The 16,494-nt window shown below is 39.9% G+C and overlaps 1 protein-coding gene across 2 annotated transcripts in view; it reads left to right on the top strand.

The window, feature by feature from the left end:
* Positions 1-16,494, top strand: part of LOC120476192 (E3 ubiquitin-protein ligase rnf213-alpha) — an 83,218-nt gene that overhangs the window by 26,356 nt on the left and 40,368 nt on the right. For both annotated transcript variants that reach the window (XM_089128943.1, XM_089128944.1), the window contains exons 19-39: positions 659-781; positions 2,331-2,520; positions 2,611-2,784; positions 2,870-3,022; positions 3,103-3,677; positions 3,813-3,972; positions 4,068-4,285; positions 4,366-4,503; positions 7,675-7,839; positions 7,922-9,197; positions 9,361-9,542; positions 9,631-9,786; positions 9,887-13,486; positions 14,702-14,826; positions 14,923-15,018; positions 15,105-15,226; positions 15,305-15,436; positions 15,532-15,626; positions 15,707-15,860; positions 15,951-16,086; positions 16,214-16,405. In XM_089128943.1, coding sequence (XP_088985069.1) covers positions 659-781; positions 2,331-2,520; positions 2,611-2,784; positions 2,870-3,022; positions 3,103-3,677; positions 3,813-3,972; positions 4,068-4,285; positions 4,366-4,503; positions 7,675-7,839; positions 7,922-9,197; positions 9,361-9,542; positions 9,631-9,786; positions 9,887-13,486; positions 14,702-14,826; positions 14,923-15,018; positions 15,105-15,226; positions 15,305-15,436; positions 15,532-15,626; positions 15,707-15,860; positions 15,951-16,086; positions 16,214-16,405 — 8,162 coding nt within the window. The remainder of the gene's footprint in view (positions 1-658; positions 782-2,330; positions 2,521-2,610; positions 2,785-2,869; positions 3,023-3,102; positions 3,678-3,812; positions 3,973-4,067; positions 4,286-4,365; positions 4,504-7,674; positions 7,840-7,921; positions 9,198-9,360; positions 9,543-9,630; positions 9,787-9,886; positions 13,487-14,701; positions 14,827-14,922; positions 15,019-15,104; positions 15,227-15,304; positions 15,437-15,531; positions 15,627-15,706; positions 15,861-15,950; positions 16,087-16,213; positions 16,406-16,494) is intronic.

Here is a 16,494-nt window from a genome sequence, read left to right on the forward strand (position 1 = left end):
GCATAGAAGCTAATGCGCGTGCGACTCTCGGCAGAGGTTGTAATGAAGAGAGATGCCTTGGTCGGAAAAAAACATGTCTGGCGACAACTTCGACCATGAAATTCATTGTCGACTATTTCTAATATCGATTTTTGTCGACAACGTCGACGAATCGTTGCAGCCCTAGTAGGCGCTGGAGGCAGATCCGACAGCTCAGGGGGCCAGGGCAGATCTGACAGTTCAAGGGGTGAGGGAGACGCCAACAGCTTAGGGGGCCAGGGCAGATCCGACAGCTCATGGGGCCAGGGCAGATATCACAGCTCAGGGGGCCAGGGCAGATCTGACAACTCAGGGGACCAGGGCAGATCCGCCAGTTCAAGGGGTGAGGGAGATGCCAACAGCTCAGGGGGCCAGGGCAGATCTGGCTACTACAGCCTCCGTAGCCGTACATGACAGATCAGGGGGCCAGGGAGGCACTGACAGTTCAGGGGGCCAGGGAGGAATTGCCAGTTCACGGTGCCGGGGACGAATTGTTGCTTAATGAAAATTGAAGTAACAGAGATTCTGGTGAAACTACAGCAAATGTGGCTAGACATCTGTACAACTGACAGCCTTCACTGACATATTTCAGTGTGTGTCTTTGGTAATATGCAAAACTATTTGTTTTTACTCTTATTAGGAAGATCATCTTGATCAAATTGAGGTTTATTGCTCAAAGATTGAGGAACTTAACAGCTCCCAGCCTTTTTTGGTGGGTAGTGTAGAGAAGTGTGCTCTCCAGGCTGTTACCACAATATGCCAGGTAAGGGTCTTGCACTGAGTAAACATGCATTCAAACATTTTATAAAATGAAATTAGGACAAAAGTCCAGTCTGAGGATTATTTGTACCTGTTTAAAGAAATGTTTCACTAAATAAATGAAAATTGTCATATTTTACTCACCCTCATGTCATTTTAAAAACATTTGATTTTCTTCTGTGGAACACAACAAGATCAATTTTAAAGCAGCACTATGTAACTTTTTCAACCTTTATAATATTTTTCCAGAACCCTTGTAGTGGTACATCTACTTACAATAGGTTGAATGAAAGGTCTGCCATAGCCTGATGGTGTCTCTCTGTATTGCTTTTATTGGCACTATGTAACTTCCGGTTTCGGGTAGGAACCCAAGCACAAAAAACCCCTACAAAATTTGACTGCTTTATGGCATACGTCACTTCCCCCACTTCCTCAAAATCTAATGTGCGAGCCCAACAAGCATTTTTTTTAAACTCTGTATGTTGTCATGGCTGAAGCAGCAAGTAAAAACAAGAAGCCAAAGGTTTTGTTGGAGGACAGTAGAAAGAGAAAAAGGGAGAGTGACCAAATAAAATGCTGGACGGGGAGCAATATTGTTCCAGCGTTCGCTCGTTGGCGTGAGCTAAAGGAGGAGGAGGGGTGCCCGACCGATGCCGGCTGTCATAAACTAAATAAATCAGTAAGCCTATGTCTTAACGGTGTGTACAAGTTTGGTAGGGGCTACATTCTTGTAAGTCTTGTACATGATTAGACAGACACAATAAAAGGATAACTATCCTATGTCTGCAGGCTGATAGTCATGATTGTTTATTTATTTTTTTTCTGGTGAAAGTGTCTTGCCTCAGGCTATAATGCAAATCGATTTTTCAGATTTGCAGATTCATATGGTAGCTTGATATTATAATATTGATGATATGGCTATTACATACCACACAAACATTGAATTGAATTATCATATCCATTATGTAAAACAGTACCCAATAGGCTACTATAAAGACGCTGACTTGTAAACGTGAGTTACGCGATCTTTTGGGGGTAGAGTTCGGGGGTATCGCTTGTCAACAAATGCACGCGTGTATTCCATGGTGTAACCATGACAGATTTTACGACAGTAGTAGAAGACAATACTGTTTCCCAACTGTAGGGGGACCCCGAGAGCAAAATTTCAAAAGTTACCTAATGCTGCTTTAAATAATACACTGGTTAGGCTAAGATAGCTGTCAAGATTTTCAAAGAATAATGGTTTGAATGTTGGCCTCAGAAGTGTCAGAATAATAAAGTACAGATCATATGGACAAGTTTTATAACTTTTTGTGGTGCTTTTAGGAGTACCTAAAATACCTTTTGTCTTGGGTTTTGGAATGACATGAGAGTTTTGTTAATAGCACATACATAGAGAGGTTTCTCATACCCAAAGCACTACAATACAATACACATATGCATATCATATAATGAGACTAAAACGGTTGTTATATTGGCTTTTGTGTAGGATTTTATATGGGAAACATACAGTACAAATGCAATCTTACTATACAGACTTTTTTTTTGAACAGACTAAATCTGAGGGTAAACTTTTTGAGAGATTCAGTAATTTACGGATAAACTGGAAATTTGGAAAGCTTGTGTCTACCATCATCCTAAAGTCCTGGCCAAAAGATGACAAAGGAACCTCTCTGGAGGAAGAAGTTCTTCTCAAACATCTTCTGGGGTGGACAGCAGCCAAAAATATATTTCAGCTTTATGGTAATTACATGGTTTCCATCCACATGGCATTTTATTTTTAAAGACAGAAACAGTTTTATGACTGAGATATTATGTATGTTTTGGCTGCAGGTGCTGATGAAAAACTGATCGACCAGCTTTCTGAAGAAGCTAAAGAGAAATTAGCCATGGCAACATCATTATTCACAAGCATTTTACGTCAACTTGTAACTGGGAAAATAAAGATAAAGCTACTCAATCTCATCCTGCAGAAGAGGAGTTCGTTCTTTGAGCTGCTTAATTTAGGTAAAATACCTCACACACTGAGATTTTACCTTTTTGACAATGACATACTATTATGTGAAGAGTCTTGAACCTGCTATTTTTCCAGAGTGTTTTTGTGAAAATGAAGAATACAAGGACACCAACGCCATGAAGAGGCTTCTTCAGTGTAGACAAGAGGAGGTGAAGGCTATCAATCATGAGAGTGCATTGGTGGATGCTCTCATTACAATGTGTCGCAGTCTAGAGGAGCATGTGACTGGTAATTGCTATTGAACACCTGAGAATAACATTGTTTTTATACAGAGATGTTAATATTTAAATATTTGTTGTGATTTACAGTTGATTTTGAAGGGTTGGAAGAAAAACACCATATTGACATAGATGAGATGAACCTGGATGAATTCATGGAGGTTCATTCATTAAATCAAATTCCATCTCCATTGTCACAAGTAGTCACCTACTTTGAGCTTGATGATGAGGTTCGATCTATGGCTGAGGTCCTCAATACCTATAAAGACAGCTACATTTTCAAATCGTGTTGGTTGAATGAGGCAAAAGAGTTGGAAGATGAGGATATCACACTCGAAGATCTTAACAGAGATGTATTTGAACCATGTTATGAAACCTACAGAAACATATACACGAGCCTTAAAGATGGTAGCATAACTTTTGAAAAGGTTGATGCAACATTCAAGGCCTACAAGGGAAAATACGAAGAACTGGCAGAGGAAGTTGCAATTATTTGCAATCTGGATCTCCGTGATGACCAGCGATGGGTCCAGACAAGAATCCAGCAGATCGAGCAGTACCATGAGCTTCATCTGGCAGTGGAGTCGGCTCAGGTGGTCATGATGGTCAAAGATACGCTCTGCCTACAAGGAGACTTTCGAGTCTTGGACAAGTTGCTTACTACTGTAAGTCATAATTTAATTTTTCATTATTTAAAATCATCCTAATTTTTCCCATTATGCTTCCTGTTGTCAAGTAATTTAATTTTTATTAAAGCAAGTAAGGGATATATTAAACCAATGAGGCTTTCTTCCTTTTAGACACAGGTGGATTTTAAACAAGAGCGTCTTGACAGCATTGACAATGAGCTGATGCAGGCAAAAACTGTGCTTGTGGACATCACAGATTCCCGTAGACTGTGCCTTCAGGAACTTGGCCTCAGGAAGAACTTTGTTATGTGGGTTAAAGAGGCTCTTGAAGGTAACCAAACTGGGGTTTGCACTGGTAATTGAATGGGATTTTAATATTTTTAATGCTGTTTTGTAAGCAAATGTTATTCCTCTTTATCACTTCAGACATCAATGAGTTGAAAGTCTTTGTGGATTTGGCTTCCATCTCTGCTGGAGAGAATGATTTGGATGTGGATCGCGTGGCCTGTTTTCATGATGCAGTTCTTGGGTACTCCTCAATGCTCTATGATTTAAAGCCAGATACTGACTTCAGGCTTTTTAAAGATATGCTGAAAAAACTTTGGAAGGCACTTGACAACGACCCCAACCTCCCCAAAAAATTGGTAAGAGTGTCTGCCAGCTTTGACAAGGAAGAAAACAAGATTGTTTATATTTTTGTTCACCAACATTTTCTTTGCTTCAGCGTGACACTGCAAGACACATTGAATGGTTGAAGACAGTCAAGGATAGCCATGGGTCAGTGGAACTGTCCTCTCTATCTCTGGCATCAGCTATCAACACAAAGGGCATCTACATTATCAGTGCACAAAACCAAAAGAAGGTTTGTCATTACTGTTTGAGTTCAAATAGATGTTGCACAAATCATGCATACAGACAGTTTGAAATACTCATGAATATAAATTGATTTTTGTCAAAAATCCAGCACAAAGTTGTGTGTTTTGGAACATGCTTACTAGTTTCTAGTTGCTCCAAGCTGGTTGACCACACTTTGTCAGGGGCATTGCTGGGAAAATCAGGTTTCTAGTTAGTCCAAGCAGGTTTAGGCAATTGAGAAGCTGGGCTATAAGCTAATAGAGACCTGGTCATTATGGCCAAGGTCCTTGCTTGCATAAGTCAGCTGGGATGAAAAGTGGTCATACTGATTTTTGACAAAAAATGGCAGCTGAATAGTTGCTAGACCAAGATGGGTTACCAGCTCATCCCCTTATCCAGGCGTGCGTTTCCCAAAAGCATTGTTTGCCAAATCTGCTCGCAATTTTCATTAAACTCTGTTGGTAACGACGGAACTTGCGACCATCAGACATGAAAACTACTCACCTTTCGGCGAAATTCGCCGTTTTGAAACCAAAATAGGTGACCTACGTGAATCGTGTAGATTCGATGAGAAAATGTTTGGAGGGAGGGGGTGTAATACGAAGCCATACTATAGTATAATGTGAGATAGAAATTAATATTTCAATATTTAAGTCATTCAATTCAAGATCACGTAAACTTTTCCCTCCGCTGCAGCTGTCAGTAATTCAGCATTCAAACAAACAGCGCGTCGACTCGTCAGTCATTCTCCATTCAACAAACAGCACAGCGCTCCGTCAGTCATTCAACATTCAAACAGCTCAGCGCGTCGCGTTCGGCAACGAAACTCTCTCCAAGATGATTAAATGTTAATATTATACTTAATCTGTAGATAAAGCTCTATGGTTTCGCATAAATTGACTCTCTTGCAGTAGTACCTCAATCATGTTCCTTTACCGCGTGTCTAGCACAACATTGGAGAGCACTATTGTTTTTCACGCGCACAGTAACTGAAATGTAAAACTGTTAAAAGAAAAGGCTCCATAAACTAGATAATGTATAATTATCTAATAGATAGATAACTGTATAATACACTATGCATCGATATGTATTTCCTTTGTGCTTTGAACTTTTCAATGTGTAACTTAGTCTAAGCAGAGCTGCGCGTTGTGATTCATGTTGCCTCAAGCGCATCATTCAGCGTTCGGGATGCGCATAAGCACTGTGTGCAGCACTTTGTTGCTCTATTGGGGTCTTTCATAATCATATAATACTTTTGCGAAATGAAAGATTATTAATAGTATTTTTTTGTTCTGTTCTGTCCTATCTATCATATGTTGCTGCCTCATTAAACAGCTGTGCTATACATTTGTGCTATATATATATATATATATATATATATATATATATTGTTAATTTTATAGTAGACTATAAAATAATTGATCTTTTTGATTTTTATCTTGTTTTTCATGAATGTATTTTACAACAATACAAAGAGCAATGTGTAACGTTTTACCAGATTTATTGCTACACTTATTGTCTCTTATTTGTTCCCCACTAATTTTTTTTTCCACTAAATGTTCTGATTTTATAAAATGATGAAATTTAAAATTAGTTACCCACTAATCTAGTTTATAATATAATTTTTGTCATAGGTTGTGATCATTTTTTTTTTCTTTATAAGGAAGTTGTCTGTATTAAGTAGATTGTGTTTAACACACAAAAGAGTGATTTTCAGTTCAACAAACAGTTATAGAAATTCTACTTGATTTTTTTTTTAAACTGCGTTGGTAACGGATAGGTATCGGTCTTTTTTTATTTTTATTATTAGGCCTATTATTATTAGCTAACGCTACGGAGGCAATAATATTTTTGACTCATGGCTGAAGTTAAGTTTCTCCAGCTCTCCCCAGGTTGGCAAAAAATGCATCTCAAAATGCATCAGATTGATGCTTTAAAATATGGAATATTTAAAATTTTCTCACGGGGGAGCATGCCCCCGGACCCCCCTAGAGGGGTAATATCCTTCTCACCTTTTTTACCCCTGACCGGTTTTCATGCCTGGACCATTGTTGGCTTTAGGAAACGCACCCCAGGCTGATAATCCAGCAACTTAATAACGAACTAGCTTGGACCAGCTTCAAAAACAGTTATTACATAGCAAAAAGTCCAGTTTTAAATTAACTCTCCTGGGAGTTTATATGACTCCACACTCAAGAGTCTTAAATTAACACTGAAGCAGTGTTAAAGTTAATGAGATAATTAAGTGGTGATTGACCAACATTGAAGAGACCTGATGTTAACAAGTAGAATTGTGAAAAATCACAATTTTAAGTCACCATTATGATGATTAGTGTTTGCTTCAGTTGGGCAGTTAAACCTTACATTTTTTACTTTAGATTTTGTTAGGCTATTGTAACAGCGTTAAAACTGCCAGATGAACAAAGAGAAAAGATGATCTGATAGTGTTGGTTGAGTTTTAACAAAATCACCAGTTGACCTGAATCACTGAACTAATTTAGAGTCTAATCTCTGACTTTAATGTATAGTGTTGATTACAGCATCACAGTGATTCTACAGCATAAGATCCAGAATTTTTGATACAATTCAAATTCTTTCTTAAAAGTTGTTCTGATAAAAAAAAATCTTTCTTTTAGGGACTCACAGACATCAAGAATCAGTGTATGAATCTCAACAATAGTGACAAATAGAATATTCAAGGCTGATTATTGATGTCAGTGTGTCTAAATAAAATAATTTTTCAAACTCTTTTGATCAGAACAAATTTTCAGAAATATTTTGGATTATATTGAAAGTGCTAAAAAACGTTTGCTATAGAATTATAGTGTTGCTGTTATCAACGAGGTAAACCTAACGCTCTAAATGAGTTTTGTGATTCTGGTCAAACGATGATTAAGTCAAACCATAACCAACATGATCATCCTTTTTTCCTAGTTCACTGGCAGTTGTTATTCAGCCAAACTAAATCTAATGTTAATAGTTTAAAGGTCAAGAGGCCAACTAAAGCAAACAATGATCAGCATAATCATACATTTTTGCTAAGTTTCCTTCGAGAGCAATTACATGCCAAGTTAGCAAAATGCTTATTTTCAGCTGTCTTTATCATCATCGAATACCCTAATTGATACAGATAATATTTCAGAAATATCACCCCATGAATATTGTTGTTTTTTTCCAGTTATGCTTGGAAAATATTCTGAAGCTTCAAATTATGGAAGAGCATGATGAGGGCTGTGAGACACGCACTTATTCTCTTGAAGACCTCAGGGAACTTCAGAATAAATTGATGCTAATGTCTGGCAAAGGAGATCAAGGCCAGTGTGAAGTCGATCAGTTTGCAGAGGTGAGCTTTGAGCTGTTTCATTCTGTTAAATTTCACCATGCTATTGTGATTATCCCTGAATTATCTTCTTCCTTGTTTCCAGGTATTTGCCAATGTACAGAGGTTGGCCTCTGCTTTTATTGATTTGTTTGTTGCTGGAAATCCATTGTTCAGACATTGGGAGGCAAATGTCAACTCTAATAGTAAAGATGCGTGCATCATAATGGACTTCAACTTAGGGAGTGTTGTCAGCACCATCGTGGTGGAAGGTGATGTCACAGATCAGTTGCCTAAAGTCTGTAAGAAAATCGAGAGGTGCCTACACTTCTGGAAGATTTTTATGGACAAGCAGAGATCTCAGCATTACTACTTAAACTATTACACTGCAGAACAAGTAGTCTACATGTGCCGTCAGCTCAGCCAGAAAAATGTGACCGAAATGGAAGATCACGTTCTTATGATGCTCTCCTTTATCAAACCTGATTGCTCCACTTCAGATTTAAGACGGGCTTGGCACAGGCTTCAGTATGAAGTAATTAAGAAGGGTCCTGAGCAAAACGAAGACTTAGACTTCCAAACTTTTGTTGAAGTCCCCAGTGTGATTGAAAATGATAGTACTGAGGAGCCATGCCCAACATTTGACGACCTGGAAAATCTCTTGGGGAATGCTAATGGGTCGGAAAAGCTCGATGTGATTTGGAACGCTTACATGCGAGACATGAAGAATTTTCTGCCAGACTCCCTTGATGTCAGAAGCCTTGGATATCTTCTTGAAATTTTGGCCAACAGCCCCAGTGAAATTGAGGGTGATGGGTATTTACAGGATGAGAGAACAAGGGACATCCAGAGGAAACTTCCAAATGGAATGGCTATTGGAAGACCAAATCTAATCATCTGCCCTTCTGAGGAAATTCTGATATCATGCATTTCAATTTACATGAGCAGCAAGAATGAGCCTCTACCAACCTATGATGAAGTCCTACTCTGTAGTTCTTCCACTCCTTATGAAGAAGTGGAACTTTTCCTCAGACGCTGTCTCTCTGCTGGCTACAGGGGAAAGAAGATATACACAATGCTCTATGTGGACCAACTCCCCTACGAAGTGAGCTACAAAGTGGAGCAATTTTTTCAGCGTCAAAATGCCCTGAGCAGGAATGATTACAGGCTGGTGTTGGTCTGCAGCTCTAATAGAGAACATGCATACCTTCCTTCAGCTTTTAGTCAATTCAGATTGCACTTGATTCCCCAAGAACCAATAACCAGTATTCAACGATACCTTTCTAGGCATTTCACAGTCCCAGCTGACACATCCAGTGCTGCTGATGTGTTCAAAAACAGACAATGTGTGGGAATTGTATCCTCAGAAAGATCAGGAGTTGGTGAGTATGCATTTAAGTAATGGATTTAATATAGTTAGTTTTTAGAATTCTTGTCAGTTGGCTATATAGCGCGGGAAAAAAACTTTGTTTTCTGTGTGTATGAATTAATATTTTTTGCAAAATGTGTAAGATGCAGAATTATAATCTATGTGGTTCATTTTAGGAAAATCACTTTACATTAAAAGAATGTATGAGAACTTGAAGAAGATCACCAAGAAGCCTTCGCAGCTGAAGTGCATCAGGTTACTTGACCCAAGAATTGATGAAAATGTCATCCTTCAGACCTTGCTCAACAGCCCCAAGAAAAATGAGCTTTCAGTCTATCATTTTGATGTCACCACCATGGTAGTAACAGTATTTATTAGTTTAATTCGATGAACAAATAGAAATATATGTTGGTGCTTTTTTTTCAATATATTTGATATACTTGCAGGTAAAAAAAGGACTTCATGAATTTCTGTTCAGGCTGTTGATCCTTGGATACCTCAAAGACTCAGAAGGAAACATGTGGAAAACCAGTAATAAGCACTTGTATGTCATCGAGATCCTGAGGCCTAATGCCAGCACATCCCGAAATGACCGAAGAGCTGTAAGTAAATGGATATAAATTGTTTCATTAAATCACGCAGGAACTTTTTGTCATTAATCAGACAAATGCCTCATGTATTAATTTGCCCTTTTCTTGGTAGGGTGCAAATGTTCCATCTGCTTACTTGGATGTGTTTCCAAGTGTCTATTGCCGTCCTCCCAAAGAGGTACTTGAGTTGGAAATGAGAATCCAGGAAGATCCATCAATAATGGAGGATGAAGATCCCCTTATGGATGACCAAGAGTTCAAAAGTGAGGCCTTCCAGCGGCCTTATCAGTACCTGAAACGCTTCTACAATGGTGAAAATTTAGATGCCTTCATGTACCATGGAGTGGAGGGCACTCATGTTGAATGCCTGCAGATGTTGTTTGTGTACTGCGGCATCGTAGACCCCTCTTGGGCAGAGTTGCGTAATTTTGCCTGGTTCCTGAACTTACAACTTCGCGATTGTGAGAGAACGGTTTTCTGTGATGTGTCTTTCGTTGGGGATACTCTGATGGGATTCAAAAACTTTGTTGTTGATTTCATGATTCTCATGGCAAAGGATTTTGCCACTCCTTCACTTACCATCTCTGACCAGAGTCCAGGAATACTGCACAATGACCTTTCTTCTGCCAATGAGGAGGATCTAGCTCCCTTTAGGATAAGAAAACGATGGGAGTCAGAACCACATCCGTACATTTTCTTCAATGATGACCACGAGTCCATGACATTCATTGGCTTTCATCTTCAGCCAAATGCACAGAATGGGATTGATGCTATTGATCCATCAACAAAAAGAGTGATCAAGCAGAACATCATGACCAAAGAGCTCTATGAGGGCCTTACACTTCAGAGGGTCCCTTTCAACATTGATTTTGACCAGCTCGAAAGAGGGGAGAAAATTGAGAGGCTTTGTAGGGTGTTGGGAATACAGTGGCCTCTTGATCCTGATGAAACGTACGAGCTCACCACAGACAACATATTGAAAATGTTGGCAATTCACATGCGCTTCCGCTGTGGGATTCCTGTTATAATCATGGGTGAGACAGGATGTGGAAAGACCAGGCTAATCAAATTCTTTTGTGAGATGCACAGATGTGGAGTTAACACTGATAACATGAAACTAGTTAAGGTTCATGGAGGGACAAGTTCAGACATGATTAACACCAAAGTAAGAGAAGCAGAGGCTATGGCGTTAAGAAACAAGGTGGATTATGGCTTTGAGTCTGTGTTGTTTTTTGATGAAGCGAACACAACAGAGGCCATTAGCAGCATTAAAGAAATCCTCTGCGACAACACTGCTAATGGACAGCCTTTGACAGGTGACACTGGCTTGCAAATCATCGCAGCTTGCAACCCATACAGAAAACACACAGACGTGATGATCAAGAGATTGGAGTCCGCTGGTTTGGGATACAGAGTTCGTGCTGAGGAAACGGATGAAAAACTTGGATCCATTCCACTTCGCCAACTAGTGTACAGAGTGCAGGCTTTACCACCTAGCATGATCCCGCTAGTTTGGGACTTTGGACAACTCAATGACAATACTGAGAAAATGTACATCAAGCAAATAGTTGAAAGGGTAGTTGAAACCAATTCCATTAGTTCAGATTACATCACAACCATCACTGATGTTCTTTCTGCCTCACAGAAGTATATGCGAACAAGAGAGGATGAGTGTAGTTTTGTGAGTCTGAGGGATGTAGAGCGCTGCATGCAAGTCTTTGGCTGGTTCTACAAAAACTACCCAATGATACTTGCAGAGCTTGACCAGTTTGAGAGAAGTCAGCGGGCAGAGAGAAATGAAAATCAGAGGAATACTGACGAAACGAACCCAATTCTTTGGTCATTACTGATGGCTGTTGGTGTGTGTTACCATGCATGCTTAGAGGATAAAGAGAAATACAGAAGGAAAATTTGCAAGTACCTTCCAGACACCTACAACGAAAAAACAGTGCTGCAGGAGATTTCAGTTATTCAGGATCTTTTTCTGAGTGGAGTCCCATTGGGTGAAACCATTGCTCGAAACAATGCCTTGAAGGAAAATGTCTTCATGATGGTGATTTGCATTGAGCTACGAATACCTCTCTTTTTGGTTGGAAAACCTGGGAGCTCCAAATCCTTGTCTAAAACTCTGGTTGCAGATGGCATGCAAGGCCAAGCAGCCCATTCGGATTTGTTTAGAAAGCTGAAGCAGATCCATCTTGTCTCCTTTCAGTGCAGTCCTCATTCTACACCAGAGGGGATCATTAATACATTCAAGCAATGTGCTCGTTTTCAGGAAGGCAAGAATCTAACAGAGTATGTCTCAGTCGTAGTGCTAGATGAGATAGGCTTGGCTGAAGATTCCCAGAAAATGCCTCTGAAAACTTTACATCCTTTGCTGGAAGAGGGATGCATAGATGATCAGCCGGTACCTCACAAGAAGGTGGGATTCATCGGCATCTCGAACTGGGCTTTGGACCCAGCCAAGATGAACAGAGGCATATTTGTTTCACGTGGCGATCCCGATGAAAAGGAATTGATTGAAAGTGCAAAAGGAATATGTTCCTCAGATGCCATGATCCTCGAAAGGGTGAGAGAATTCTTTCAGCCATTTGCCCGTGCTTACCAGAAAATCTGTAGGAAAAAGGGAAGAGGTTTCTTTGGTCTGCGAGACTATTACAGCTTGATAAAGATGATGTTTGCTGTTGTCAAAGCTTCTAATCAGAAGCCTAAGGCCGACCAGATTGTGAATGCTGTGCTAAGGAACTTCAGTGGGAAGGATGATGTGGATGCTGTCTCAATTTTCACCAGCAGACTAAGTATCCCAACGAACCTTGAGAATATCAGTGCCATTGAGCTTGTAAGAGATAACATCACAGCCATTGGCCAAGATGAGGAATGCAGATACCTGCTTGTTCTGACCAAAAACTATGCAGCCCTTCGAATTCTTCAGCAGACGTTTTTTGCAGACCAATGCCAACCAGAGATTATCTTTGGTTCAAGCTTTCCAAAAGACCAGGAGTATACTCAGATATGCCGCAACATTAACCGTGTTAAGATTTGTATGGAAACCGGTCAAACCATTGTGCTTCTGAACTTGCAGAACTTGTACGAAAGCTTGTATGATGCTCTCAACCAATATTACGTTACCCTTGGAGGTCAGAAATATGTGGATCTGGGGCTTGGAACCCATAGAGTCAAATGCAGAGTCCACAAGAACTTCAGGCTCATCGTCATTGAGGAGAAAGATGTCGTATACAAGCAGTTTCCCATTCCACTGATCAACAGATTGGAGAAACATTATCTTGACATCAATACTGTCCTAAAGAGTGAGCAAAAGGACCATGTTGAGAAGCTTAAAGGGTGGGTTGACTTTTTCATTTCTGCTAGAAGCAAGCTCCCAATTGCTCCCCAAGCACGCCATTATCGTCCAGCTGATGCTTTCATTGGCTACCACTCGGACACATGTGCGTCTGTTGTACTGCAAGTCACAGAGCAGCTCAAAGGGGAAATGGAGCTCTCAGATCCTAAAATCTTAGATGAGGCCAAAATGATCCTTTTGAACTGTGCAACGCCAGATGCCGTGGTTCGGCTAGACTGCACTTCCCTCTCCAGTGTAGAAACTGAGAACTTGTCAAGGATGTACTTTGAAGAACAGAAGCATAGCTCCCTAGCTGACTTCATCCTTTCCCACATACAAGAAGCAGGGCCTAGCCATGCCTTTTTCACAGAGGTAAAGCAATATTTTGACTATTACTCTAGAATAGTTGTTCTAAATCAGCAGTGACAAAATGGTTTAAAACAAGCTTTAAAGGGGTCATGAACTGGCTTTTTAAATTTTATTAAATTGTTGTCTGAGGTCAACTTATGACGTTCGCTTGGTTTTTGCATTCAAAAACATCAAAATGAATAAGTATAGGCTATTTTGTACCCTAGTTTTGAGCCTAACTGAAAAACGCTCGGTTTTATGGGCGTCTCGAACTGAATGCTTGGAAGTAAATGCCCACTGCTGTGAGTGGATAACATTTTTGCATATTATAATGAGTTTCAACTCACCCATCGGTGTTTTGAAAATGTCCAATGTTGTAAAATGGCAACCGGAATGATTCGCCCATACATGTTCGACCCAGAGTCCGTCTGTTGCACCATTCCTGTCAAGATCCAATATAGACGGCACAGCACCGTTCTTTACTCTTAATCGCTCTGCAAATCCAGTCTTGTTTGCAAAACAATACGCAGTGAAATGAAGCGAACAGACGGACAATGTTTTACCTCATCGGCTGGAACGTCATTAAAAATAAAGTTTATCCATGCAGTCCTATTGGAATCCAGATGAAGCTTATGCAGTGACTGTCTTCTTCCACAACCAGGCACTGCACAATATTCTGTATTGCTCGGTAGCTCGATACGGTTTGTCACGAGGTAGGCATCTATGTTATTTAGCTATGCGTGTAATACGCGAATCGGTGGGCAGGGCTAAACCGACCGTGTTGAAGTAGGCGCTGATCTTCTTCTGCAGGGGAGCCTGGTGTCAATAAAAGCTTTCTTTGCTGAAAACTGTCATTGTCAGAAAACTGTCATTCTTTGCACCTGTCATTGCTGAGCCTGGTGTCAATAAAAGCTTTTATTGGATTAACAAGGACGTTTTCAGTTCTGAAACTTATAGGATATAATATGATGACCTCTTGAGATGTCAAAAGCTCAAGGAAATTTTGATTTCTCAGTTCATCACCCCTTTTAAATAAGCCAAACCAAAAAATCTAAACGATATTTCTTATTTTAATGAATTTCCTCAACAGTTGTCATTTTTAAGGTCTAAGAAGTAACTAGAAATGTCTTAGGGGGGGTAGATGGGGCTTTGGAGACAATAAGGTTGAGAACCACTGCTCTTGTAACATCTTTGCAAGAAAAAACATTGTACACTAAACTTGCAATACTAATCCTTTAGGTGACCACCTTCTCAAGGCTTCTGACCGCAGCTGAAATTGAGCCGCTACAGAACGTGGTCCAAAACGTTGAGCTCCTCTCTCTACAGCAGTTTGACACTGAACACTCATTCCTCAAGAAAATCAAGTATTGTGTTCACAACATCACCACATTATTTCACACAACGACAAAAAGCACACTTGTCCTTAATTAAATAAATTAAAACCCCTTTTCTGTATTCAGAAATTATTTGGAAAACACCACCGGGGACAAGATACTTATCATCCAAACCGATTTTGATGAAGGCTCCCCAAGTTTAAATGTCATTGCATCTGCGAAGTGAGTTGAATGTGGCGGGTGGCACATTTGTTTGTTCAGTAAATGCAATGAAAGCAGCATGATTTGAACCTGAGATATATTTCCAGGTATTCATCTATCAATGAGATCAACAAATTCAGGAAAGAGGGCCATGTAAAGACTTTTATGTACTTCGTCACTAAACTGCCAAGAGTGGATGGTGGAACTTCTTACATTGGATTTCATGGCGGTAAGACGAGGCGATTTCATCATTGACCAAAACTGTTTGTTTTATTAAAAAAAACTAATTTAAAATTCTTATAATAAGGTCCGTGGAAGTCTGTCCACATTGATGACCTCAGAAAGTCGAAAGACATCGCCTCTGATATAAAAGCCTTGCAGGGTCTGACCATCAGTCAGTTGTTTGAAGAGAAAGCAGAGAAAGTACCTGAGCCTGAAGGTGAAGTCGGTTTATTTTCCAAATCAAATATTGAGAGTTTTCTTTGAGGGATTATCAAATTTCTCAAACAATCCAATGATTTTTACTGCTTGCAGCAATGGAGGTTGAGGAAATGTACGCAGAAGAAGGAGAAGAAGAGAAGATGGAAGTAGAAGACAATACTGCGAGTCACAACCTCAACGACAGCAATGTATTTTCAGCACAGGATATTTGTGATACTATTCAGTTAGCTTAGGTTGACTCAGTAGGTAATTTTCTTGTGCTCTTCAGGGCTTGGAGAATGTTGTGGACACCACAGCGCTGGTGCGTAGCTGTGTTCAGAGTGCAGTTGGCATGCTAAGAGATCAGACCGAGGCGGGCACGCGCAGCACCAAGAGAGTACAAATTTTGCTCTTGCTCCTGGCTGACAGTGAGAGTCTACAAGGTGAGATTTATCGCTGTTTCTGTTATTATTCAAAGCTTTCATTAATTGTCCTGTAAGTGGTTACTCATATTTATGTATTTATTTTACCAGCTGAATTTCTGAAAACATTAAAGAAGCGAATTCATTTTCTATTGGTGGCTCATGATGCAAACACAATCTCTGCCAATACCTGGGTCTCCAAGGAAGCGCTGAATATCGATGCCTTGCAAGAGGGTGGAACTTTTAGGTAAATTACACACGTATTTTGGATTGTATTTCAGATGTTGACAATGACTAGGCCTTATTACCTCTTTGTGAATCTCTAATACCTAAAACAATTTTACTTTCAATATCTGTTGATGTTTGTTTTTTAGGCATACCCTGTGGAGGCGAGTTCAAGCTGTAGTAACTCCCTTCTTGGCTCAGCTTGTTTCAGTTATTGACCGTGACTGCAATCTAGACCTCTTGCTGGATACAAACTCTGAAGAGTCCTTGAAGAAACTGTGGTTGAATATTTTTGGAGATGTCATGTTACTGAATGTTACTGACACAAATGTGAAAAACAAGTATGTGATAATTTGATTTCAAGAGGCATTTTTTAAGCCTTTGTGCCTAAAATGCCAGTTCACTAATGGCGCTTTTCCATTACCAGTAC

This window comes from Pimephales promelas, chromosome 3 (genome assembly GCF_988280905.1).
Source record: "Pimephales promelas chromosome 3, fPimPro1.hap1.1, whole genome shotgun sequence".
Taxonomy (NCBI): domain Eukaryota; kingdom Metazoa; phylum Chordata; class Actinopteri; order Cypriniformes; family Leuciscidae; genus Pimephales; species Pimephales promelas.